The following is a 25,602-nucleotide window of genomic DNA, read 5'->3' as shown; positions in this document are numbered from 1 at the left end:
GGGGAGAGCAAGGGAAGCAAGGGAGAGCAGGGGGAGAGCAGGGGGAGCAGGGGAGAGCAGGGGAGAGTTGGGGAGAGCAGGGAGAGCAGGGGAGAGCAGGGGGAGAGCAGGGAGAGTAGGGAGAGGACAGAGCACAGCTGAAATAGCCGGGTTAGACGGAGAATGAGAAGCTGAGGGGACAGAAGCCCATAAGGAGTTTAACACAGGGGAGAAAGTGAGAGGGATGTCAGCTCAGACTTTGAAATGTGTGACACTGAGGGAGCCTGGAGTCTGAACACTGAGGTAGCCTGGAGGCAGCTTGTGCTTTGAGATGCTACTAGGCACCACAGGCAGCCATCTTGTCCCTTCTGCCTTTTGGTATTTGAGGAAATGGAGTTTCCTTCGGGTCTGACTACTTTTTAATTTTATTTCTTGGGAGCAGGGACGGACATGAGTATGGCTGCAGTGCCCTGTGTGGGGGTCAAAGGACATTCTGCACGATTCCGCTGTCTCCTCCCGTCATACAGCTTCCAGGGCCTTTACCCCTGAGCCATCTCACTGGCCCTTCTCGGTTTTAACGATACAATACATGTCAAGAGTGTTAAAGGAAACGCACTTAAGAAGGGACTTTAGTGATACAGAGCACTGAAATAAGCTTTTTTCCTTGATAAGTAACTGTAAGGGTTAATGATCTAAAGCAAAGCGCCTCAGAGGAGCCGAGAAACTGACTGACTGACTCCCCCCACCCCCCCAAAAAAAAGCCAACAGCGTAGGGAAAACATGTGCAGGAAGTTAGAAGCCTGGAGACTCTGACATAGACAGAGATAAGAACATCGGAAGAAATAAAAAAGAACATTTCTGCCTTGGCCCTGAGTCTACAAAGAACAGATTTGCTGATGTAATTTTCCACCACAGAAGTTCGCTTTTCTGCTCTATAGAATCCTTATGGCCCCGCCCCCTGCTCCGTGAACAGTCTCCGCTCCACATTCTAAAACGACAGTCTGCGTCAGCTGGGGTCAGTCTCCTTCTTTTCTCTTCCCATAGCCTCAACCAAGCCCCAGACAATATGCTCATAACTCGGTGCAGGCTCACAGAGGTGGGCGGGCAGGAATGTGGTTCCCGTACACTGCCCCGCCTATGCGAGGCCAAGAGTTTCATCCCGGGGAAGGGGAATAAAGGAAACAAATCACTTGGCATCCTCCTCCGGGAGCCGGTGTTTTCTGTCAGCAGAACATTTTTTTTTTTAAAGATTTATTTATTTATTTTATATATATGAATACACCACCATTGCTCTCTTCAGACACATCAGAAAAGGGCATCAGATCCCATTACAGATGGTTATGAGCCACCATGTGGTTGCTGGGAATTGAACTCAGGACCTCTGGAAGAGCAGTCAGTGCTCTTAACCACTGAGCCATCCCTCCAGCCCCACATTTTTTTTTCTTTAAATAAATTAGCTTAATTCAAATCAGTAAACTATAAAGTCACAGTCCACATCATACTTTCATGGATGATAATCACAATCATCTTAAATAGTCTGGTACTCTCCTGATTGTTCTTGGTTTCTTTTTTGTTGTTGCCTTTTTTTTTTTTTTTTGTCAACCTGACACAAGTTAGAGTTATCTGGGAAGAGGAACCTTATTGAGCAAATACCTCTATCAGATTGCCTAGAGGCAAGTGTGTAGAGCATCTTCTAGATTCATGATTGATGTTGGAAGGCACAGCTCATCTGGTGGTGGTGCCCCCCTCTAGGCAGAGATCGTTCTGAGATGTGCCTCCGTTCCTGCCTTGGCTTCCCTCAGTGGACTGTGACCGGGGATGTGCAAGCCAAATACAGCCTTTCCTTCCCACAGTGTTTCATTACACCAATAGGATGAAGACTGAGACAGCTATATATGTTACATTTTGTGTATGAAGTATGAGTTATAATGTACAGGTTGTTTAATATTCATAATGGTCAAAAGGCAAAAACAGAGACTGTCATACGGTTCAGTGGATAAAAATCACCTGTCATGGGCTGGAGAGATGGCTCAGCGCTTAAGAGCACACTGACTGCTCTTCTAGAGGTCCTGAGTTCAATTCTCAGCAACCACATGGTGGCTCACAACCATCTGTAATGGGATCTGATGCCCTTTTCTGGTGTGTCTGAAAAGAGCAATGGTGTACTCATATTGATGACCTGAGTTCAATCCTCAGGAACACTATGCTATTCGTGAGATCTGATTCCCCAGGGGTGGCAGAGGCTTCAGTAGGTAAAAAGAAAATCACCTGCTGCTGAGCCTAACAACCTCAGCTTGATCCCCAGAACCTGTGTGGTGGAGAGGGAGGGGGCAGGGCAGACAGAGCTCCCTTGGACTGTCCTGACCCCCACTTCCTCCCCATACAGACACACACACACACAAAATAGATAAAACGAGATTTTAAAAAACATGGCCAGGAGCTGGGTGCAGTGTATATCTTTAATCCCAGCACTCTGGAGGCAGAGGCAGGTGATTGTCTGAGTTCAGGGCAGCCTGGTCTACAGAGTGAGTTCCAGGATAGCCAGAGCTACACAGAGAAACCCTGTCTTAAAAACAAATAAATGAAATAAGCAAACAAACAAAAGAAGTCACATGTGGTGTGAATGCCTTTGATCCCAGAGGTTAGTGATCCCACAGGCAGATCTCTGTGAACTCAGGGTCAACCTGCTCTACATAGGGGGTCCCAGGCCAGCCAAAGCTACACAGTAAGACAAACAAATAAAAAATAAAGAGAAATGACTCTTACTCTAACCTCCACCTCACCATGGAAAACACACATACACACACACACACACACACACACACATACACCACACGAAATATAATAAAAATTCTTAAAGACAAAACTACCTGAAATGCTCACCAGCTGGTAAACAGGTAGACCACGGTTTATTCTTATGGTGGAATACTATAATGAAATCAGGAAGTATTGATACAAACCTGAACACGAGTAACCATGAAAACATTCTGGTGAAAGATGTCATTGCAGACCACGAGTCACATGACCATGCCTATGAACTAATACGCAAATCCCGAGACAGAAACCGACTAACGGTGGCAGCTTTTGCACCAGGAGGAGGAAGACAAACAGGAGCTAAGTGAGAGCTGCTGCTCACAGGCAAGCTGTCTCCCTTATGGGAGACGGAAGAAAGCCATAATTAGGTTGTGAAGTGTCTCTACTACCACAGCAAACTTCTTAAAGTCACTGACTTACACAATTGGGAGGGAATGACGGAATTTCTAAGGAAGCCCAGTGTGGCTGAAAACTCACTATGTGGCTGAGGCTGTTCTTGACTCTCCATCGCCCTGACTCCACGGGTCTGTCATTTTTAATTTTTTTTTAACATATATACTGATTTTGTGTGCATGTGCTCATGTGTGGCCCCATGCGTGGAGGTCAGAGGATAACGTGTGGAAGATGGTTCTCTCCTACCACGTAGGTCCTGGGGATTGACCTCAGGTCTGTCAGACTTCAACCTAGCCATGTGTTCGTGCTTTCTCTGTTCTGGCTTTCCTGGGTTTTGTTTTGTTTGGAAACAAAGTCTCATTATAGCTCTGGCTGGCCTGGAGCTTGCTGTATAAACCAGACTGGACTCAAACTTATGTCCATGCTCCTGCCTCTACCTGCTTAGTGCTGGACTTACAGGTGTTTACCTCCACGCTGGCTTGTTTCTTGTCTATTTACTAATCTTCTTGCCATCTGCTACTAGTGGCACCATTTGTTTGTTTGCTTGCTTGCTTGATTGTTTTTCAAGACAGGGGCTCACTATGTAGCCCTGGCTGTTCTGGAACTCACTATGTAAAGCAGGATGGCCTTGAACTCACAGATATCCACCTACCTCTGTCTTCTTAGTACTGGGAATAAAGGCATGCACCACTGAGCCTGGCTAGTACTAATGGTTCTTATCCCTTTGACTTTGTATTTTGCTTGTAGCTTAGCTATTCCTATACATTCTGGTGTTCTACACACTTAAACTTACCTTTCTATCCTTCCTTCCTTTCTTTCAAGACTATTTCTTACTGTGTAGGTCATGCTGTTCTTAAACATGTTATGCAATTCAGAAGACTTCAAACTCTGCTTCTCAAGTGCTAGAATTAAAAGTGTGTATGACTATAGCTTATTCTCTTTCTTTCTTCCTCTTCCTCCCTCCGTCCCTCCCTTCTCTCTCTCTCTCTCTCTCTCTCTCTCTCTCTCTCTGTCTCTCTCTCTTTCTTTCTTCTTTCTTTCTTCCTTTTATGATTCCTGGTCCTAATACTTAACCTTTACCAACCCATTTTTTTTTTAAAAAAGAAAGAATATTCTATATTTCTCCTAGTAAATAATATTTTATCTTAATGTCTCATTTGAATGGTCCATTCTTTGTCTATTGATCTAAAACCATGTGGCAAATCTGAATTCATGTCCGGCCTGTAGATTTTGTTTAAAGGTGACTTACCTAACTTTTGAGCCCACATTATAGCGGTGCCCGTGTCTCCTGCATTGCCTTCAGCTAAACATACAAGTTCTTGTCCAATCTTCCATCCAATTAATGGATAAAAGCCTTAGAAAGTAAATATACAAGTGGACAACGTAAGTCATATAGCAAATACACAACTCAGTGCAGCAACAACCATAGCATATAAATAACCAAAGTGCTTAAGGACTAAGCCTGTGGGAGTTCAAATCCCAGCCCTCACTAGGTGTGATCTTACAGTTTCCAGACCTTCAGCCTTTGTTTCTGCAATTAAAAAAAAAGAGGCCCACCCTAGCATGTGAGGGGTAGATCTCTGGTTTTGTTCTTGCTTTTTTTTTTTTTTTTAATTAGACAACTTTTACTAAATGAGAAAATTACATTTAAAATGTACTTTAAACAAAATGGAATTAGAAAAGAAAGACCGACTGGGAAGGGGGACAACATTTGAAATGTAAATAAATAAAATAATTAATAAAAAAAGAAAAGAAAGATGTATGCATTTTAAAGAATGTTTGCACTGTGTGGAAAACCAAATGTTTCTTACAGTAATATGATGTGCCAATCCATAAAATGTTAACAGAGTTCTCAATTTAACATTTTCAAAGACAATATAAAATTTCACATCTATGGTAACACATAAGAAGGGCATTATTGTTCTTGTTTGTTTTGCTGTTGGATGGCTGCTCTTGGTTTGGGGGACTAGGAATTGAACCGAGGACCTGGTACATGCTAGGTAGATACTTCACCACTGAGCTATTAGCTTTTAATAGCTACAGGTACATTCATGTCTCTAGAAACATGGCAATAAGTATTTTAATTGCAAAGTAAAGGCTACTAGAGATCACTTAACCAGAGCCCTAACCACACTATTGTGTTCATTTGTGCTCTCCAAGCAGAGCCCTAAGTCAGGTCGGTGGAATATAGTCATCCCGTTTTCTAGGTCTGACCCCTCCAGCCAGGAGAAAGGGACACAGCTGCAGAGTGAAGGCAGGAAAAACGGATTTTAAATGCATCTTTGAAAACGCTGAGGATGCTGGGCAGTGGTGGTGCACGCCTCTGATCCCAGCACGCAGGAAGCAAATGCAAGTGGATCTCTGTAAGTTCAAGGCTAGCCTAGTCTATGGAGCAAGTTCTAGGATAGCCAGGACTATAGAGACAAAGCTCAGCTGGAAGAGTGCCTGCCCAGCACACATGAATCCCTGTGTTCCACTGCCAGCACCAGATACGCCAGATACAGCAGCAAAGCCTAGCACTGGAGAGCCAGCAGCTCCAGGTCACCTTTGTCTATATAGCAAGTTCAAGGCCTGTCGGCGCTACATCAGACTCACTCTCAAAAAACTGAAAAGGCCCTAAATATGACTCGATCATTAGTTGGCAATTACTACTACCCCAAAGTTTCTAAAGCCCAGAGAAGATAAACTAGGGTTGTAGTTCAAGGTGTACAATACGCCTTGTACGTCAAGGCCTGGGGTTTGACTCCCAGTAGCAGCACACCGAAGTAAGTAAAGAAATATAGGGGAAAAGAGAGAGTTAGACTCTAGTAATAAATTAAACAAATATAATATGTAATACAAATAAATATTTAGAAAGCTGGCCAAAATAGCCTAATGCATCTGTTGAGTTGCTGTATTAATATCTTTGGGGTTTGGGTTTTTGGTTGGGGTTTCCAAAGACATATTTCTGTCTAGCCCTGGAACTTGTTCTGTAGAACAGGCTGACCTCCAACTCCAGGGGATCTGTCTGCCTCTACCTCCTCTAGAGTGCTGGGATTAAAGCTGGGTGCCACCTCCATCTGGCAACATCTTTATTTTTAATGCTGGTAATTTAATTCTTTTAATTAATTAATTTAAAGGCAATGGGGGTTAATTATCTCTAATGATAAAATATATAAAAGAATATCCTTCACATGAAATGAGGACTTGGTATGTGATATGCATCACAAACAAATATGAATGTAATTTTATCTTACTAACAGACACATCCTGATTATTTACCTCCGTTAACATGCTGAGGGCTTTTTCCAGTATTGATATCCAAAAACGTCCCGGTTCCCATGGTTAACTTCACATCTCCTGGCTCGAAGCAGCACTCTCCAAACATGGCCGACTGCTGGTCACCGACCTGCCAAGGAGTCCGACCATGAGAAACACACAGTACCAGCGCCTGCTTTGTTACAGTCTACTCCCCGTTTACATGATTCTCACAGTTACATAGTCCACCTGCTTTTTTGACATTTTCTTAAGTTAAAAATGAACCCCAAGCTGGGCAGTGGTGGCACAGGCCTTTAATCCCAGCACTTGGGAGGCAGAGGCAGGTGGATTTCTGAGTTCAAGGCCAGCCTGGTCTACAGAGTGAGTTCCAGGACAGCCAGAGATACATAGAGAAGCCCTGTCTTGAAAAACCAGAAAAAAACAAAAACAAAAAAAAATGAACAGCAAAGACAACAGTTGCACACCTGAGGGTCTCTTGCACTGCCGGCAAGTGACTAGTCCCAGGGCTTCTGGTGCCAATCTAGTTCATGGCTTTTATAAAGATGAGCAGTTTTGGAAAGGTCAGCCCTGGCACCAGAACAGTGTGCTTTTTCATTTCACCTTAGAGGTTTCATCCCTTTGTCAGGACCTGAACTCACAAATTTCTTTTACTAAGAGTGACAGAGGTACAATAAATAAAATTAGAAGTCTTAAACATGTTTATTGCTTTAGAAGATTATAATTTTGTCATTATGGTTACATATAAACACACATAAAGAGACTTACTTAACATTCTACAGTGCTGGAAATCAACCCTAAAGCCTCACGTGTGCTGGTGAGCACTCTACACGAATTACCCCCAACTCCATTTCTATTCATTGTAGAGATGGGTTGCCATGTTTACCAGGGTAGCCTAGACCTCCTCTCTTGCCTCAGCCTCCTGAGTAGTAGACTATCAAGCACACACACTGTAGAGCACTTGGCTTATCTGTACGTGGTCATGGTCACTAGCACTATATTAAACAAAGAAAGAAAATGAAACTAGGGCTGCCAAGATGTCTCAGGAGATACTGCTAGACATGACACCCTGAGTCTGATCTAGGGGACCTCCACATGGTAGAAAGAGAGAAGCAACTCCTGGAAGTTGTCCTCTGACCTCCACCTGTATGCCATGGTGTGTACATACAGACACACACCATCCTAATAAATATCTTATAATTAAAATAAAAGATAAAACTCATGTAGTAAACCCTTCTGAGGCCAGGCATATCTGAACACACAACTTCAACACAGGAGACTTTGACAGGAGCATCTTAAGTCAGAGGCAAGCCTGGACTAATAACAGGATCCTGCCTTAAATGACAACGATGACAACATCACCTAGGCATGGAAGCACATGCACACAGTCCCAGCACTTTGGAGACTACGGCAGGAGGACTGCTTTGAGGCTGGGGCCAGCCTGGCCTCCACAGAGATTCAAGGCCAGCCTAAGCTACATAGTAAGATCCTGTCATTTATAAGTAAATGAATTTACTTTCCCCCTCCCATTCTGACTCCCTGGCTAATATGAAGAGTTCATCTGGGGACAGTGGCCTCCAGCCCATATTCAAGCTGCTGTAGGAAAAAAGGCATCCTGAGGTTTCCAGCATGGCATCCTGAGGGTTTCTAACTCTGTTCTCTCCTCTGGCCAGAGAGCTAGAGTCCAACAGTAAAAGAAACCTTAAAAACAAAACCCAGGAGTTTTGGAGTGGCTCAGAGTTAGAATCATTTGTTGCTCCTGCCAGGGACCCAGGTTCGATTCCCAGTACCCACAGAGCAGCTCACACCCATCTGAAACTCAAGTGTTGGGGGTATCAAATGTTCTCTTCTGGATTCTGAAGGGCTTGCTCGCCTGTGGTGACAGACATACATGCAGGCAAAACATCCAGACACATAAAAGTAAACATAAATCTAAAAGGAAACAGACCCCAGAAATTATTCTATTTTCATGTCAGCAAGCTAAGGGTTTTATAACATCCAGCTACAACTGTATCCTCCAGTGTCAACTGCCCATTTACTGATTTTCTAATGGAATATAAACTATTTCTGATGAAATATAAGCACCAGTGGCCCCTTGCTGCTTTTAAAATCAAAGCATCTACAGATGTGGTCTATTACTCAGAACACAGTATCTTTAGAAAATATAACAGCGTCCTTATATAGGGAATGCTTCTCATTGTATACGCAACCCTTTTAACTTAAAAGAAAAGATAAAAGAGATATTAGACAGAATGTGTTTCTTCTTCAGTGCTGATGTTGAACCCAGGGTCTCGTACCTGGTGGCAAGTACTCTAACATTAACACTAAGAATAGTAGGACCTTATTATATAGCCCTGGCTGCCCTGGAACTTGCTATGTAGACCAGGCTGGCCTCAAACTCACAAAACTTGCCTGCCTGTGCCCCTGAGTGAGTACTGGGATTAAAGCTGGGAGCCACGACACTTGGCACATTTATTTAGTTCTTACACCCACTTCCCCCCCCCAATGTCTTCTACTTACCAAGGCAACAACTGGTATAGGCACACCAAGTATCTCTTCATCCACTGATCCAAACTTATAGCTTCAAATAAGATTGATGAAAGGATTAATAGTAGTTCTAGACATACTCATCCTAAAATCCAGCAAACTGCTTTTCACGTAGCCCATAAAGTTATAGGACAGATGCAGAAGCAAGTTAAAAAAAAAAAAAGTCCCTTTCCCCAGCCAAGTGAGGAGAATTCAAAGGCAACTGTGTGGGTCTGTTTCTGATGCTCGATTACCTTGTGTCCTTCACAGGAGGCAGGATGGATAGTGGAATGGAAACCATGGTGGCTATGAGCCTGCTCCAGCGCATCTGTGCAGGAGAATACGGCGTCAGGATACACAAGCTCATGAGCCTCACACCTCTACCCACACTTCAAAGCAGCACATTGTTCGCATAGACAAGAGTTGTCAACTATCATCAGTTAAGAAGGATCTAGCCTGCATTATAGAAAAGCTGGTGATTCAAAAAAGAGAAAAGTCTTTACCGCATATGGATCAAAAAATCCAGTTGTACTGGCATTTGAATAATCCGTGGCATAGGAAGCACCTAAATTATATTAGAAATAACACATTTATTATCAGGAAATATAAATCACCTAACCTTGGTTTATAATCTAGACTTTTGTCCATCTTCAAATTCATCCTAAAGTGGATGTGTGCAACATTCAAGTTTCCAGGGAAATACCCATCTAATCTTGGGTTATAGTATTTTATTGAAACAAGTTCAATATCATTTCCTTCAAGGATTAATTCATCCTTCTGGGCTTGGGAGACCGAATAAGCAACACCTGTCCTCATCCGAACCCTGCGGATGTATTTTTCACCCAAGAAATTTCAGATTTCAACCAAAGACCCATTCTCCTGAATAACGACGTTGATGGGGAAGTGAGCGCACACAGACCTCATCTTGTAACGGAAGCCAGTGTAACACCCTTGATCATGTTCTGAACATGACTGCAGACGGTTCTGACAGTGGCCAGTTCCTTTCTGTTACCCCACCATTTGTCAACCCGGAGCCTCTTCTTTTTCCTTCCAAGAAGACTCAGCTCTACGTTGATGTGATTGAAGTCCCCCCCGCAGAGTTCCCCTGGGGCCCTTGACAATGACGGTGTGCCCCTTCAGAGTGATGTCAACATTTTCTGGAATGTCGACAGTCTGATTGCTGAGGATGGTCTTCATTCTCGCAGTAGATGGGACAAAGAGCTATTCTTTCAAATCTTAAAGTTAGATTTATTCACTTCATTTTATGTGTATTAGTGTTTAGCCTGCATATAAGTCTGTGTACCATGCCTGGTGCCCTTGGGAGTCAGAAGAGGGCATTGGATTCCCTGGAACTGGAGTTAGACATGGTTGTGAACTAACATGAGGGTCTTTGGCAGTTAATAGCTGACCCACCTCTGCAGGCCCTCCCCTTTTGAAGTCAGCACACACAGCAATGTATTTCATTATGGCATTTTCATATGTCATTACGCTTTGTCCTAATTTGTCTCCTTCTTCCTCATATCCAGTCTAACTTTTCCTTCCTTCCCCCAGACAACCTGCCCGTTTGACTTGATGGCACATGTATTCCATCACCCTGTTTCCAGGGATTCTTAAAATCTCTTCCTTCTCTCTCATGATCCTCTGGCTTAATGACCCAGACTCAGCAACACAGACACAGACACAGACAGACAGCAGACAGACAGACAGACTCAAATATAAGTTCTGCAAATGAGAGATGATATGGTATCTTTTCTTCAAAGTCTGGGTTGTCTCACTTAACGTGATTTCCAGTTCCATTCACTTTCCTGCAAGTGTCATGATTCCATTCGTTGTTTTTAGAGCCAAATAGAACTGCGTTTTGTGAATGTGCCACATTTGCTTGTTATTGATTCGTTTGTTCGTGAACTTCTAGGCGGGTTTCTTTTCTTGGCTGTAGGAATAGTACAGCAATAAACATGGATGTGCAGGTGTCTCTGTGGCATTCTTAGAGTCCCCCAGTTATATACCACAGTGGTACAGCCAAGCCACATGGGAATTCTGTTTTTACTTGTTGAGAAGCCTCCATACGGATTTCCGTCATGGCTGCCCAAGCCCAGTTCCCAGCAGCAGCGGCGGTGAATCAGGCTGCTTTTCCCACATCCCCAGCATCTGCTGCCATTTGCTGTCTCTTTGTTTTTGTTTTTTGTTGTACTTTAAGACCAGGTCTCTCTCTGTTGCCCTGGCTGTCCTGGAACTTGCTATGTAGACAAGGCTAGCCTGGAACTCACAGAGATTCACCTGCCTCTGCCTCCCAAATACAGAGATTAAAAGCCTGAGCCACCATACCTGGCTTCCTTTATCTTATTGATGACAGCCGTTCTGATCTGGGTGAGATGGAATTCAAAGTAGTTTCAATTTGTATTTCCCTCAGGATTAATATACTTAACACTTTAAAAAAAGTAATTATTAGCCATTATTAGGGTGATGTGGGGGTGGTTATGTTAGATTCTTTTCCCTGCTCTGTAGGTTGTTTCTTCACTTAAGCAACTGATTCCTTTGTTGTGCAGAAGTTTTTAATTTCAAGCAATCCTAGCCATCAATTATTGAGATGATTCCTCTGCTAATCTGGCACTTTCCGGAAAGTCTTTGCCAATAACATAACTTGATGCATTTTGCCTATGTTATGTTCTAGAAGTTTTAGTTTCATCTTATGCTAAGATCCACTTTAAAAAAGGGATTTCTTTTTATCTGTATGTGTATTTGTATGTGTCTGTGCACATGAATGCAGGTGCACATAAAGGCCAGAAGGGGGCGTGGTATCCCTGAAGCTGGATTTCCAGACTGTGTGAGCCACATGTTATAGGCGCTGAGAACCAAACATGGGTGCTCTGGAATAGCAAGGGCAAGTATTCTTACCCACCCAGCTATTTCTGCAGACCCAAACAATCTGTTCTGGTTCTGGAGACAGGGTTTCTCTATGTAGCCCTGGCTGTCCTGGAGCTTGCTATGTAAACCCGCCCATCCTTGCTTCCCAATTAAAGGCATCCTTTTTGTTTTTGTTTTGAGACAGTGTCTCACTGTGTAGCTTTAGCTGGGCTATAACTCACTCTGTAATCCAGGCTGGTCTTGAACTCATGAAGATCCACCTGCTTCTGCTTCAGAAGTTCGGGGACTTCATGAATCCAGCTAGGATTGCTGTCTTCTAATCCTGTGAAGAATGTCACTGCGGGCAGAGATGGCTTGAAAGGTGCCCACCACACTTCACAACCTCCGTCCTATCCCCCAGTCCCACATGGCAGACAGAGCGAGAACTACTCCAGCAGCTTGTCTTTTGCCGGCATGGGCACTGACTATAATATTCCTGGTCACTTTTCTTGCTGGTCACACTCCTGCTCTCTTCTTTCTGCCCTATTAGTATTAAGGCCTTGCTGGTTTACTGTTAAATGATATATTCCTCCTAGTTCTCCTCTGCTGATCAATTCTGCTCACAAAATTTATCCTCTCCTGCATTCTTATGATTGAGACTGTCTTCCTCTTCTGTGTACAGTATTCCTGGCTGCATCTTCTGCATCGCTGGCTTGAGAGTCAAGAACTGCCTGTGTCTCGTTGATCTTCAAACATCCTTGTTTCTCTGTCAACTGTAAAAGACAGCTTTGCTGGGCAGCTCGCTCTCGGTTGGCAGCCATTACTTCCAGAGCTTGGAAGTATAGTTCCATGCTGGTTGTTGGCAGGGGATTTGATGTCATTCCAATGTTTCTGCTTTTGTATAGGAGTTGGCATGTCCTCCTTACAGCTTTCAGTGTCCTCTGCTTTTTGCCTTGGCATTTTGACTATATCATAAAAAGTTCTGGTAATATCTATTTGAGATTATAGATGTCCCTTCTATTGGGTGTCCATCTCTCCTTGTCTTGGGAAATTCTCTGCTATAATGTCACTGACTGATCATGCTCTTTAATGTTTGTCTCTTCTATAGCTTGGGTGCTTATATAATATTATAACAAGACATTATAATTCATAGATATGTTAGCGTCTTTCAGACGCTGTGGTCACGACTGTTCATTTTCCCCCTTCTTGGTGTCTGGATGGATTTCATGAGGGCAGCCCTCCAGCCCTTCTATTTCTCCTTTTAGTTGTTCAAGTATACTCTCTACTGTTTTTCATGTGATTCACTGCATTTTTCCATTTCCAATGTTTCTACTTGTTGTTCAGAATATCAATCTTCTTGCTGAACTCTCCTCCAGGCGACTTTCAGATGGCTGACATTTTCTTTTACAATGCTGGCCTTGAATTCAACTTATCTGCTTGTTTGTATTCCCCTTTGTCTCACCCATGATTTTTTACCAATCATCCTGAATCTTTACCCCACACTTTATCCACATGACCATCTTTGAGGAGGTTGGGTTGGTCATTGAGACACTTTGGGTTTCTGAAGGAGCTATGCTGCATTAGCATGGTGCTTGTGTTTCAGTGTTAGTTTGCCTAGCTCCTCCCGTTTTATCTGGGGATTTTCCTAAGCAGCCAGTTCTTGAAGGGCCAGTCCCCAGTATGACTCAGTGAAGGGGGATACACACCCTTGAGGAAATGGCTGCTGCTCCCCTACCCCTCAGGGACCTGTGGGGCCCAACTGTGCTCAGCCTCTGCACTGCCCAGGTTTGTCTCCACTCCCTTCTGAGTTTCCTCTGTTTCCTTTGTAGGTTTCTGAAGCTCTTCCTCTCTTTGGAATATAGTCTGTCTCTTCTTATTCTGACTCTTTCACCATCACACATGGGGGTGCTGTTTCTAGCCCCCTCCCCATTTTACCTGGAAGTCTACCTTTAACACTCTTTGAAAGCAAGAGTGTTCCCCAGATCTTAGACTTTGAAGTTTCCTCAGTATTTTTAAACCGTCTTCCTCTCCCCGCCCCCACCAAATGAACATACATCTAGCTTTATTGCAACATGTGGTTGACAGTGTGGAAACAGCAGTGTGTTTAGGATATGGAAAGAAAAAACATGGTGTAAGTGACTTGGATTCTCTCTTATGCAACTCTGGTCCCTCAGTCTGACTCGGGTTGAAGCGGGTCTGGGAGGCCGCCTTTACCTTTCGTGAGTTTATGTAACAGCCAGGTATCAATCGTCCCAAAGCAGCAATTGTCTTCTTCAACTGCCTTTTTCACCTTGAAAAGAGAAGAACATTTAGTCAACTACAACTGACTACAAAATCAGGCACAGGGGAAAAAAAATACAGATCAGCAGATATATTGTAATCTCAATACTGAGAAATATACCGAGAAAGATCACTTCTAGAACATAGTCCAGAAGATCTTAATTATTAGTGAGTGGGACTTAGGAAGGAGTACTTCCTAGCCTCTGTGCTTCACTAAAAAATTTTAGCTATGTATCATTTTTAGTTTAAAAGCTTTACATTTTTAGTTTAAAAAAAGCACCGGGCGGTGGTGGCACACGCCTTTAATCCCAGCACTTGGGAGGCAGAGGCAGGAGAATTTCTGAGTTCGAGGCCAGCCTGGTCTACAGAGTGAGTTCCAGGACAGCAGGGCTACACAGAGAAACCCTGTCTCAAAAAACAAAAACAAAACAAAAAAAGCAAGGCATGTATATATTTTAGTTTAAGTATGCAAATATGCTATACAACCTAAAGAAGTAATATCACACTATAGCTTAAGAGTTAAATCCAAATGACTGCCCATTTTTAAAAGAAGTTATGCCCCGTCACCTAGTCAAAATATAGAGAACAATGGACTGAGGGGTGTACAACCCCACTTGACACACTTACAACATAACCCTAACTGTGGGGTTCAATCCCACATGACACACTTACAACACAACCCCTACCTGTAAGGCTCAGAGAGCATCGTGGAAGAGGGGTTGGGAAGATTTAAGGAGCCAGAGGACTAAGACATCTATTGCGAAATAGTGTCTTCTATCTGTGACAGGGCAGCTGCACCCACGGAACCACAACAGCATGGTTATCAAATAAGATGCATGATTATATCAGCACCTTTATATGCTAGCATGGATGGGGGAATCTCACAATGCCCCATTCCTGATGAAGAGCTACAGGCACTGGCTGTTGAGAGAAGAATCTGTATTCTCTGGACATGAGTCCTTAACAGGTTATCCAATCCCAAGTGGTGAGCTACACACACACACACACACACACACACACACACACACACATGTATATATAATGGATTCAGTAGGTTGTATTTATATATACATATATACATGTGTATTTATTAATAATGATTAAAGAACAGGTTATGAATTTGAAAGAGAGTGAAAAATACGAGAGGAGTCAGAAGGTGGAGAGGGATGGGTAGAAATCGTTTAAATGTAGTACTCATGTCTGAAACTCTTACAAAACCAGTTTTTAACCTTAAAAACTATGGATGGGAGAAAGGGAGAGAAATGATTTGGTGGTTAAAAGAACTTCCTGAAACAGCCGCATCAGGCACTTCTGAGGTACTCACTCACAGCCACCTGGAACTCCTGTGGGATCTAACGGGTTTTTCTGGCTTCCACAGGCACCCATATTCGGCCAGACACACAGACACAGTCAGATAGACAGACAGACAGACAGACAGACAGACACACACACACAAACACACACAAACACACAGGCACACACACTCACAGATACACACAGACACATAGAGACACAGACATACACACACAGACACACGAAGACACAAACACAGACAGACACATAGACACACACAGACACACAAACTCACACTCACAGATACACACACACAGACACATAGACACACATACAGACACAGACACAGACATACACCCAGACACAGAGACATACACAGACACAGAGACATACACACAGACACACACAGATACATAAATACACACACACAGACACATACAGACACACACACACACTCATAGACACACACACATAGATACACACACACAGACACATACAAACACACACACACATAGACATACAGACACACATACAGACACCCAGACACAGGCACACACACACAAACACAGAGACACACACACAGACATACATAGACACACACACACATGCACACACACGCACACACACAGAGCTGTGGGGGCAGTGGAAAAGTTCCCAATACAAAAGGTTTCCATGCATCAATTCAAAAGGACTTAGGCTGCATGAAGCTCGGGTACTAAACAGGTTCTTAGGAAAGCAACAGGAAGAAGACTAATCCTGTTAGCTGTGTTTGCATCATCATTTTGCTAAGACAGTGTCTTATAAGGGCATTCACCTCCTTCCCCTTTCCTGATGATTGCCGCACACAGGGGATGTGTAACTTCCAGGTAATGTGGAGAGCTTTACAGGTCCTCTACATATGCACGCTGCATGGTTGTCCGATCGTAGGAGAGCTTTACAGCTCCTCTATATATGCACGCTGCATGGTTGTCCGATCGTAGGTAGGTGGGAAGCCCAAACCTGAGTATTAGTTCCTTGATCAAAATGTTTATTACCACTTGTTTTGTTTCTGTGGTGCTCCGGCACTAGAATACATTCCTGTTCCCCAACTCCCTTGTGTGTGTGGCTGGTGACTGAACCCAGTGCTTGGTCACACTAAGCAAACATTTAACAATCTGAGCTCCATCTCCAGCCTCACTCAGTTTTTAGGGATCTAGTTCTATTTTATGTAGATGAATGCTTACTTGCTCGAATGTGTGTAAGTGCACCACTTACGTGCCTGGTATCTATCTGTGGAGGCCAGAAGAGAAGGCTGGGTTACCAGGATCAGAAATTACAGATGGCTGTAGGATGCTGCTGTGGAGCTGTGGTGTGTGGGGTGGGTGATGGGAACGGAACCCAGGTCCTCTGCAAGAGCAGGAAGACCACCGAGCCACCTCTCCAGTTCCTCTGCTTTTTAATGGTTAAAAATGTAAATGTGGCTTTGAAAACTGGCAGTATCACAGACAATGAGGTTTATCCAAGGTACAGTTATTATTTGAAAACTTTACCCAAATATTGTAGCAGCTATAGTTGGTGAGATAATTTTAATAGTCTACGTGACACAATCCAGAATCAGCTGTGGGGGAAATGTCTTGCTGGTGCTGATTGATGTAGGAAGACTGAACCTCAAAGAGGGTTCTGCCATTCCCTGGCTTTGGGTCCATCTACAAACACAGGGAAAGTGCCAGGCATGGTGGCGTGCGCGCATACCTTTAATCCCAGCACTTGAGGTGGAGGCAGGTGGATCTCTGTGAGTTCTAGGCCAGCCTGGTCTTTATACAGAACTGCAAGACAGCCAGGGCTACAGAGTGATATAGTAACCCTCAAAATAAATATAAATAAATAAATACTAAAGGCAAACATCATGTATCCCGTTATAAACAAACAAACAAACAAATAAATAAGTAAATACCAAATCAAAGCTAGAGAGAAAGTGGGCTAAGTACTGGCAAGCATCATGTATCCCCTGTTCTCTGTTCCTGACTAAGGATGCCATGTGGCCAGCTCTCTCAAGCTCCTGCCACTGTGACTTCTCTGCTTCGGGGGACTGGATCCTGGAACTGCAGCTGCAATCAATCTGTATCTGACACTGTATCTGACAGGGTGTTTTATCTCCACAGGTGAACATAAACTCAGACAGTTCCCGTGGCAATTTCTCACAGTCTCTATAAACTCAAGACTCTGGGTTTAAAATTAGTGAAGGATTTGTACCATGATATTGAAAAAAGCCTCAGATATTTTTATGACAAGAACTATATAAAGTTCAAATATCAGAATCTATAATAAAGTTTGAGTAGAATCCAGCTGGGTTTATTTGCTCAAGCTTTAACAGCTGAGCAGCTGTGGCACAGAGCACGTGGTCTCAAAACCACTGAAGTACCTACAATACTAGTCTCTAGCTACTCAACAAAGCACCAACACCAGACCAAAAGCATGCCAAAGAGGGGGAAAAAGGTGTTAAAATCTCTTTAAATCTGATAATACAAAAGCTGGAACCTGGAAAGACAAAAAAAAAAAAAAGTAAAAAGAAAAAAAATTCCTGAAACATGGTTTACCTCATCTGTCGTAATCGGCTCAGCCTGTCCCCCTGCCTAAGCTCTACCTCATCCCACAGTGCACTACAGGTATCTCCCAGGTGGCTATTATCTCAGTCACTACATCTCTCCGGGACCTCCACACCCATCCACACTTATTATTCATATTTACTGTGTGTGGTATACACGTTGGACACATGCAGTCAGTCACTGGCACATGTGTACACAGAGGCCAGTAGTTGGCATCAAGTGTCTTTCTCTATTGCTCTCCCATTTATTTTATTTTATTTATTGTTTTTTTCCAAGACTGGGTTTCTCTGTGTAACAGCCCTGGCGATCTTACAACTCACTTTGTAGATCAGGCTGGCTTTGAACTCACAGAGATCCAACTGCCTCTGCCTCCCGAATGCTGGAATTGAATGTATGCAGTCCCACACCTGGCTTATATCTTATTTAGCATTCTTAAGTTAAACTTTTTTTTATTCTAAAATTTGTTCAACATACAATTTTAAAGAAACACTGGAATGCTTCATGAATCTGCATGTGGAATTTATGCTGGGGGCTCACAGATCTTCTCAGACTGTTACAGTGTTAGTAAGTGCTGTCAAAGTGAGCACAGCATATGTTTTTTCATATGCCAAACATGATTTAAATCATGGGGACTTTCCAGTGTAAGTCAGAAGCATGATCAGGGCACAGTGGTGCACACCTATAACCCCAGCAGCTTAGAGCTGGAGGCAGGAGGATCAGGCATTCAATTCTTCATTGATTCATCAGTGTTGTAATCACAGGGCAGAAAGCTGCCCTGAAAACTAGAAGCACGGTTAAGACTTACATGGAGAACAGCTTCCAGGAGTCTCACCCTGCAGCAGGAGCCATCGAGGATGACAGAGCAACTGATTAGCTGCTGGAGCATGAGCCAGGTCTGCTCTGAGTTAAGAGCACCCCGGCTCCAAATCTTGGAGGTTTGGCTTTCAGCAGGGGGACTGAAGTAATCCCCGTGAAGCAAACCTAGGTTGTGCCGGACTCCGGAAAGCTGGCCCGCAATCAAAAAGAAGCACCAGCTCTGCAGAGCCTGATCATCTTTGCTTTTCTCCGAGCCTAACTCAAGTTCAGCCCCTGTAGCATGCCTGACTCACCCAAAAAGTAGAGAACCTGTCTAGCATACACACTCACTAAAAGACGGACAGGTAAAGGTTGGGCTGTACAGTGCTTCCCCTTTAAGAATGTCAGCTCATCCTTAGAGCTCCTGGATGTAGCCCAGGTTAGCTTTAAACTTACTGTCAATCTCCTTTGTGTTACGACATAATACCAAGACTTTAAACCCAGGAACCAATGGAAGACTCTGTCTTCCATCCCAGGAGTGCTGGGTGCCTCCCCCAAAAGGCTGGATCACTGTTCTTACTCTTTACATTTTTCTTCCCCACAGTCATGATCCCCTCTCCACAAACACGATCTTTTCTTACCTCAGACAGGTTTTGTAAAATCCAGACCAATCTTAGAGTGACATGCTGGGTGGTGAAACTGAAGCGACTGACCGTTAACATTACTTTATTTCTACTGAAGAAATGAAGGAGTCGGGTGGCCCCATGCAATAGCTGTTTTAAAAACAAAAGATATCTTTAAGAAAATATATCTAATGGTACTCCTGACATCTGTGGGCACTGGGCACACATGTGCTACACATGTATACAAGCAGACAAGACACTCATAGACATAAAATAAAAACAAGTAAATCATTAAAAAAAATTTAAACAAAGCATGAAGTCAGGTATAGTGGAATACAGGTCAGCCTCAGCACTTAGGAGACAGGCAAGACCATAAGTTGAAAGTCAGCCTGGGCTCCATATGAGCTCTAGGTCAGGAGTTATCATGAAGACCCCGTGTGAAGGCAAACAAACAGAAAATGTCTCGGAGATGAAGGGGCTTGTGCACACAAGAGAACTTAAGTTCCGATCCCCCTAGACCAACGTATTGTCACGTGGGTGTGGAGACCCACCTGTCATTCCCCAGACACCCTCCTTGCACAGTTCAGAACACTACATTAGCTGATTTAACCATGAGGCATTAGAAGCCAACATCTGAACTCATCAATGGTGGCACACTCCTTTAATCCTAGCACTAAGGAGTCAAGGCAGATGGGATTGAGTTTGAGTTTGAGGCTAGCCTGGTCTACAGAGAGAGCTCCAGGACAGCCAGGGCTACACAGAAAAATGCTGTCTTAAAAAGCCAAAAAAGAAGTCAACATCAGCAACACTGAGTACCAATAACAACAAACCCTCAGGCTGCACCCTACCTGAGGCACTTCACTTTTTCCCTCAGTAACAGCACCCTTGGCAGCGTGGTGTGCTCACTCCTTTACAGCTAGTATGCTGTCACCGCTGTCCTCACGGCTGGCATCCTCACTACCCTCTCCTACAATGCACCAGGCATAGAGTGAAGAGCTACAGAAGTCTGCTAGCTAGCTATGTCAGTACCCACTCGCTTTCTAAGAAAGGACGATGCGGTTTGCCCACTTCAATCCATGTCGACTACATCCTTTTCCTTTCCCCAGGCAGAAACACAGGTTCACCCTAAACTCCCTCCAGCCTTTCTGAGGGTCAATAAGTAGTAAAGCATTTAAATCTACCACAAATGTTTTTGGGGGTTAGTCTTACATTTCACTGTTTGGGGATATGTCAGATTGCCTCTTTTAGTCTTAATGTTCTAAATCATTAAATGTAGGGGACTCTACAATTACATCTAAAGTTAAAAGTCATTTATAAAAAAACAAAACAGAACAAAACAAAAAAACATTTGAGTGGAAAGAGTTACCTTCATTATAAGAGAATTATTCCAGGACTTTACAAGTTCAGTTGCCCTTAGGTCCTGCCAACTAATGAAGTTGTGGAAATGATGGCCTGTTTTCCTAAGAAAGAACGAAATAGTAAAGTACAAATCAGGCACTACATCAAAGGCCAGCCACAGAGGGCTAGAGGTACTGGCAGGACACTTAGAATGTATGAGGTCCAGGTTCAGTCCTAACAGGAAAAGAAAAAAGATCTACCAAAGGAGAAAACAAATAAAAAAGACACACCATAATTTCAAACTACAAATCAATTAAATGGAACTTTCTATTGCATTCTCTTTCGTTTTTATAAATTGAACACAGGACGTAACAATTATGTAACATTAGCTGGACCATTCAGTGTTTGAGAGGCTGATGCAGGAGGACTGCCATGAGTTTCAGGCCAGCATGAAATAGGGAGTGAGACACTGAGCCCTCCCCCCCAAAAAAAAGACCTAGAAATAGTATGTTACATATAGAATCAGACTTTGAATAGACTCTACCCAAAATGACTGTCCTTTTGAAACAATGTAACATATATACTTTCAATAACAAAATTACTGACAAGACCTCTGAGACAGGCTCTGTGTTTTAAAAAGTCAACGGACCTGGCCTGGTAGCACATACTTTAATCCCAACATTATAGAGGCAAAGGCAGAGGCGGATGAATTTCCCTGAGATCCAGCCTAGCCTGGTCTACATAGTGGAGTCCAGATCATCCAGGGATACATAGTAAGATTCTATCTCAATAAACAATAAATAAATAAATACATAAATAAATACAAAAAGGCCGATGGTTCCTCTTCTTCATGGTCAGCCAGATACAATCATATACAAACTTCTGACTCACAGCAGCTCTGCAGCAGCCTCCATCTCTCCACATCTCAAAACTTTAGAATTGGCTATCTAATATGATTATCAAGATGTATCCAATAAAGAAAAGCCCAGGGCCACTGAGATGGCTCAGCAGGGGGCACAACCTGTAATCTCAGCAGATAGAAATTTAAAGCAGTTAGCTTGCAACCAGTGCAACACAAGCCTGGTCTACCTGGGAGAGAGCCAGACCTTATCTCTAGTTAATTAATCAATTACTCAATCTCCCAGGTGTGGTGGCGAAATCAAGTCAGAACACTAAATAGGCAAGAAGATCCGTTCATGGCTCACCTGGGCCACGCCTTTCTGATCAAAAGGAGAAGACAAAGCAAAGAAATATCTATCAAACCCTGGGTCAATACTACAATAACAGTACACGCCAAAGAAACGAAGAAGAAGAGGGAGAGGAGGAGGAGGAGGAGGAGGAGGAGGAGGAGGAAGAGGAAGAGGAGGAAGAAGGAGAGAAGATGAGGATGATCTTTTTCCTTTGAGGCTTTTCCAAGTCACCTCCAGATATATACTAATATTTTTCTTCTCTTCTCTCTTCTCTTCTCTCCACTTCTTTTCTTCTCTCCCTTCCTCTCTCTTTCCTCTTCTTCCTTCCTCCCTCCCTCCTTCCTTTTTTACAGTGCTAGAGACTGAACGTAAACTCTGAGTTGCACACTCCAGAACTTCTTTCTGAGCAGTTCTTTTTCTCTGTCAATGTAACTCTCTTTAATTCCTAATCCTATCACGGTACCCTTGAGCAGCCTGTACCCTTGGTCAGTCCTTCATGGATTACAGCAGACATTTAGGAAAGGGTGTTCTAGAAGCCGAAGACAGAGCAGTGAGCAGAACACAGGCACTGTTGCCCAGGTGAATATACTTTTACCATAGAAATAAATAATCACTCCATCCCTTACAGACAACAGACACAAGCCCCATGAAGGGGAAACACAGGGGTCGAGTGTAAGTTAGAGACAGCCTGCCTGTGGGGAGGAAAGAAAGGCGGTGATGAGAAATGACAATGGAATGGGCTCTGACACACCACAGGTGTTCTGACAGAATGGCTCTTATGTGTTCAAAGGCCCTAAGGCAGGTGAAGCACAGCAGCTGAAGGGTTAGCACAGCTGAAGAAGGCGGGAAAATCACAAGATGAAAAAGGGGTTAACTCAAAACACATTACAAAACAATTAAGAAGTTGATCTTAATAGAGGCATGTACTCCAATACTCAAGTTAGCAGAGAACTAGGTTAGTTTTAGCTCTTTAAAAGCAGAGAACAGAGAGGAACATGAATGACATTATCATAAACAAACCGCCTTCAGTCCTGGTGACACTTTATACTTTCTGTGGCTCTTAACATACTTGGTGTCAAAGCAATTAGTAATAACCATTAACACAAACGTCAAATGCTCCAGTAAACGCTCTGCTTGGCTAGGAACAGGGTAGTTTACACACCCCGAAATGGAGAATACAAATCCCCCAGGGCTGGCATGACATCAGCTTCGTATTCAGTTCCTAAAGCAGCAGGCAGAGCTAGCGCCTGAGAAGCTCAACCGCTACTGAGTGAGCCCAGCTTAAGACTCACATTTATCTGCTAATTGGCACACACCCTGATCTGGAGTTGGCTGGCAAAATCTCCCGAGAGACTCAGCAACTGAAGAAACAAACAAGTGGTGATTTTTCAAAAGCAGCAAAATGGAGGAAATACCACGTATAATCATTACAGAAAGCAAGCTAAGTGTGTCCTGGACAAATCATGAAGAAAAAAAGAAGGTTTAGCTCAAAAGATTAGGAAAAAGCATGAAGGACTGAAAACCATCAACATCTGAGCTTCCTGGCTTTGAGGTGGATGTGCGAGAACTCACGGAGAAAACATGAAGTTCAAAGTTTTAAACTTCTTGATATTAATACCATGAGGAAAATCAGTTTCTATGGTGGTGAAGACAGGACTACACCACAGTCAGAAAAAGCAAAATCCAACATACTGGCCCATGCCTGTAATCTGAGAGTCCAGGAGGCTGAAGCAAGAGGATTACCTCAAATCTGAGGGCAGTCTAGGCTAGTTAATGAATGCTTATCTCAAACAAAGCTACCATGCCAGGGAGCTGGCCAGTGGGTACAGATGTGGTACAGTGTGTACTTGTAATCCCAGAGCTGGAGAGGTGGGGACTGGAGGACCCCTTGCTGCTTACTGGTCAGACAGTCTAGCCAACTGGTTCGTTCCAGGTTCAGTGAAAAACCCTGACTCAAAACTAAGGTGGAAGCCAACAGAAGATACCCACTCTTGACATTTGGCCTCTATACATGTGTATACACAAACACACACACACACACACACACACACACACACACACACACACAGGGTGAGGGGTGCTGACATGCTGACTGTACTAGAACAAACCATGACTAGTGCACAGGCTCCGCTCCGTCTCTCTCTCAGTGGAGCTGACGTACTCCCTGCTCACTCTGTGCCTCCATCCATCCTGGTGCTGTCCTTGGCATTTATGGGAACTAGGTGGCTGCTGCCATCATGACACTGAACAGTGGCTCACTAGCCCAGTGAGCAGAAGAAGACCCCGTCATTTCTCCATCAAATAAGGACAGGGCTGTACACATTTCTGCAAAACTTGTCTATATTTTAGATTCTGTTGCCAAAAAGTTTTTTCAAAATTCATAAAATATAAACATTTCAAGACAGAAAAAAGGATAGTCAAAAAAACAAACTCACAATAAATTGTCTTACTGCTACACCAGTACCATACCTGATCTGTCTCAGAACCTGACCTGCTTTTTCTAAAATTCCCACTGTCACATTAAAAACTGTTGTCTAATACTTGTCCTTCCTGCTGTGGATGACACAAAAGCAAACTAGGGGACCGATAACCTCACCTCCAAATCTGACCAGTATGGACATCTCCAGCAAGTTCCTCCCCTGGGAACTCTCTCTCCAGCCCCCACCTCCCAATCACAGACTTCTCTCTTGTTTCCACTTTGCCAGCTTTCCTCCCACCCCCGAGTCTCTTTAAATCTGGGAGGGAAGAAACCTCAGTGTAAAACTGTGGCCTGCTTCTCTTTCTTCCAGAGTCGCTACCAGAAAACATGGCTACTTCTGAAGGCTTCTGCCAGAGATTCTCAAGTGAGAGCCATTCTACAATGACTGCAGACATTGGGGTTCGTCCTGAAGGGTGGAACACCTACAACGCACAAAACATCCATTGTCCTGCAAAGAACGGCGAGGTGCCACTGGCTAGACATGCAAGCTCACTTCAATTTATTCAGTATTAAATTTTTTTAATTTATTTTTGAGACAAGGTTTTGCTGTATAGCCCAGGCTAGCCATGAACTGAACTGGTAGCGATCTTCCTGCCTCAGCCATCTGAGTGCTGAGGTTACAGGTGTAAGCCACTAAGTCTGAGCCATTTCTCCAGCCCTACTGTGCGGTTTTAATTTCACTATACATACTACTGAAGTGGGCACCATGCCTGGTTTCTTTCTCATTATTTTATGTAAGTTAAGCTAAGATGATGAGCAAAGTATATGAGCCAAAAAAAGGCCCATCTTACTCTCCTTTAGCCAGACACCAGTGTCCTCCACTCACAAACCGGAAACTCCCCAGACAGGTTCCCCAAGCAGCCAACCCCTTGAAGCAGTGTAGGCCACACAAAGCACTTACTTGTTCCACGTAATAAAAGTGGCTCTCTGCGTTGATATGCCGAGACCGGCAATTTGATTCATCTGCACCCCTGCAGCTGAAGGTAAAGACAGGTAAGACATGTTTAAAACCCAGTGTCGTTTACCTGTGTAACCACAGTATAGAATCTCTGACAAGAATGTCTGAGGCCACTTAACAGAACTAAGATAATTTTGCATTATGTATATTTAAAAGCTAAAAAAGATCCCTAATAATAACAAAAACTGTCCTTTTAAAACTTAAGACGGGGGTGGGGGGGCAGGAGGGATGGCTCAGCAGCTAAAAGCAC

General features: G+C 43.5%; 1 protein-coding gene across 1 annotated transcript in view; it reads right to left on the bottom strand.

Annotated features, from left to right (window-relative positions):
• Gk5 (glycerol kinase 5) overlaps window positions 1–25,602 on the bottom strand; it is a 60,978-nt gene that overhangs the window by 21,906 nt on the left and 13,470 nt on the right. The window contains exons 3-11 of the mRNA XM_028758975.1: window positions 25,296–25,371; window positions 20,754–20,847; window positions 19,406–19,537; window positions 14,026–14,101; window positions 9,471–9,532; window positions 9,222–9,295; window positions 8,962–9,022; window positions 6,448–6,574; window positions 4,436–4,540 (exon numbers count right to left, since the gene is read on the bottom strand). Of these exons, the coding sequence (XP_028614808.1) occupies window positions 4,436–4,540; window positions 6,448–6,574; window positions 8,962–9,022; window positions 9,222–9,295; window positions 9,471–9,532; window positions 14,026–14,101; window positions 19,406–19,537; window positions 20,754–20,847; window positions 25,296–25,371 (807 nt within the window). The remainder of the gene's footprint in view (window positions 1–4,435; window positions 4,541–6,447; window positions 6,575–8,961; window positions 9,023–9,221; window positions 9,296–9,470; window positions 9,533–14,025; window positions 14,102–19,405; window positions 19,538–20,753; window positions 20,848–25,295; window positions 25,372–25,602) is intronic.

Source organism: Grammomys surdaster, unplaced genomic scaffold, assembly GCF_004785775.1.
Source record: "Grammomys surdaster isolate TR1022 unplaced genomic scaffold, NIH_TR_1.0 126248, whole genome shotgun sequence".
NCBI classification, from domain to species: Eukaryota; Metazoa; Chordata; class Mammalia; order Rodentia; family Muridae; genus Grammomys; species Grammomys surdaster.
This window is presented reverse-complemented; position numbering and strand designations above follow the sequence as displayed.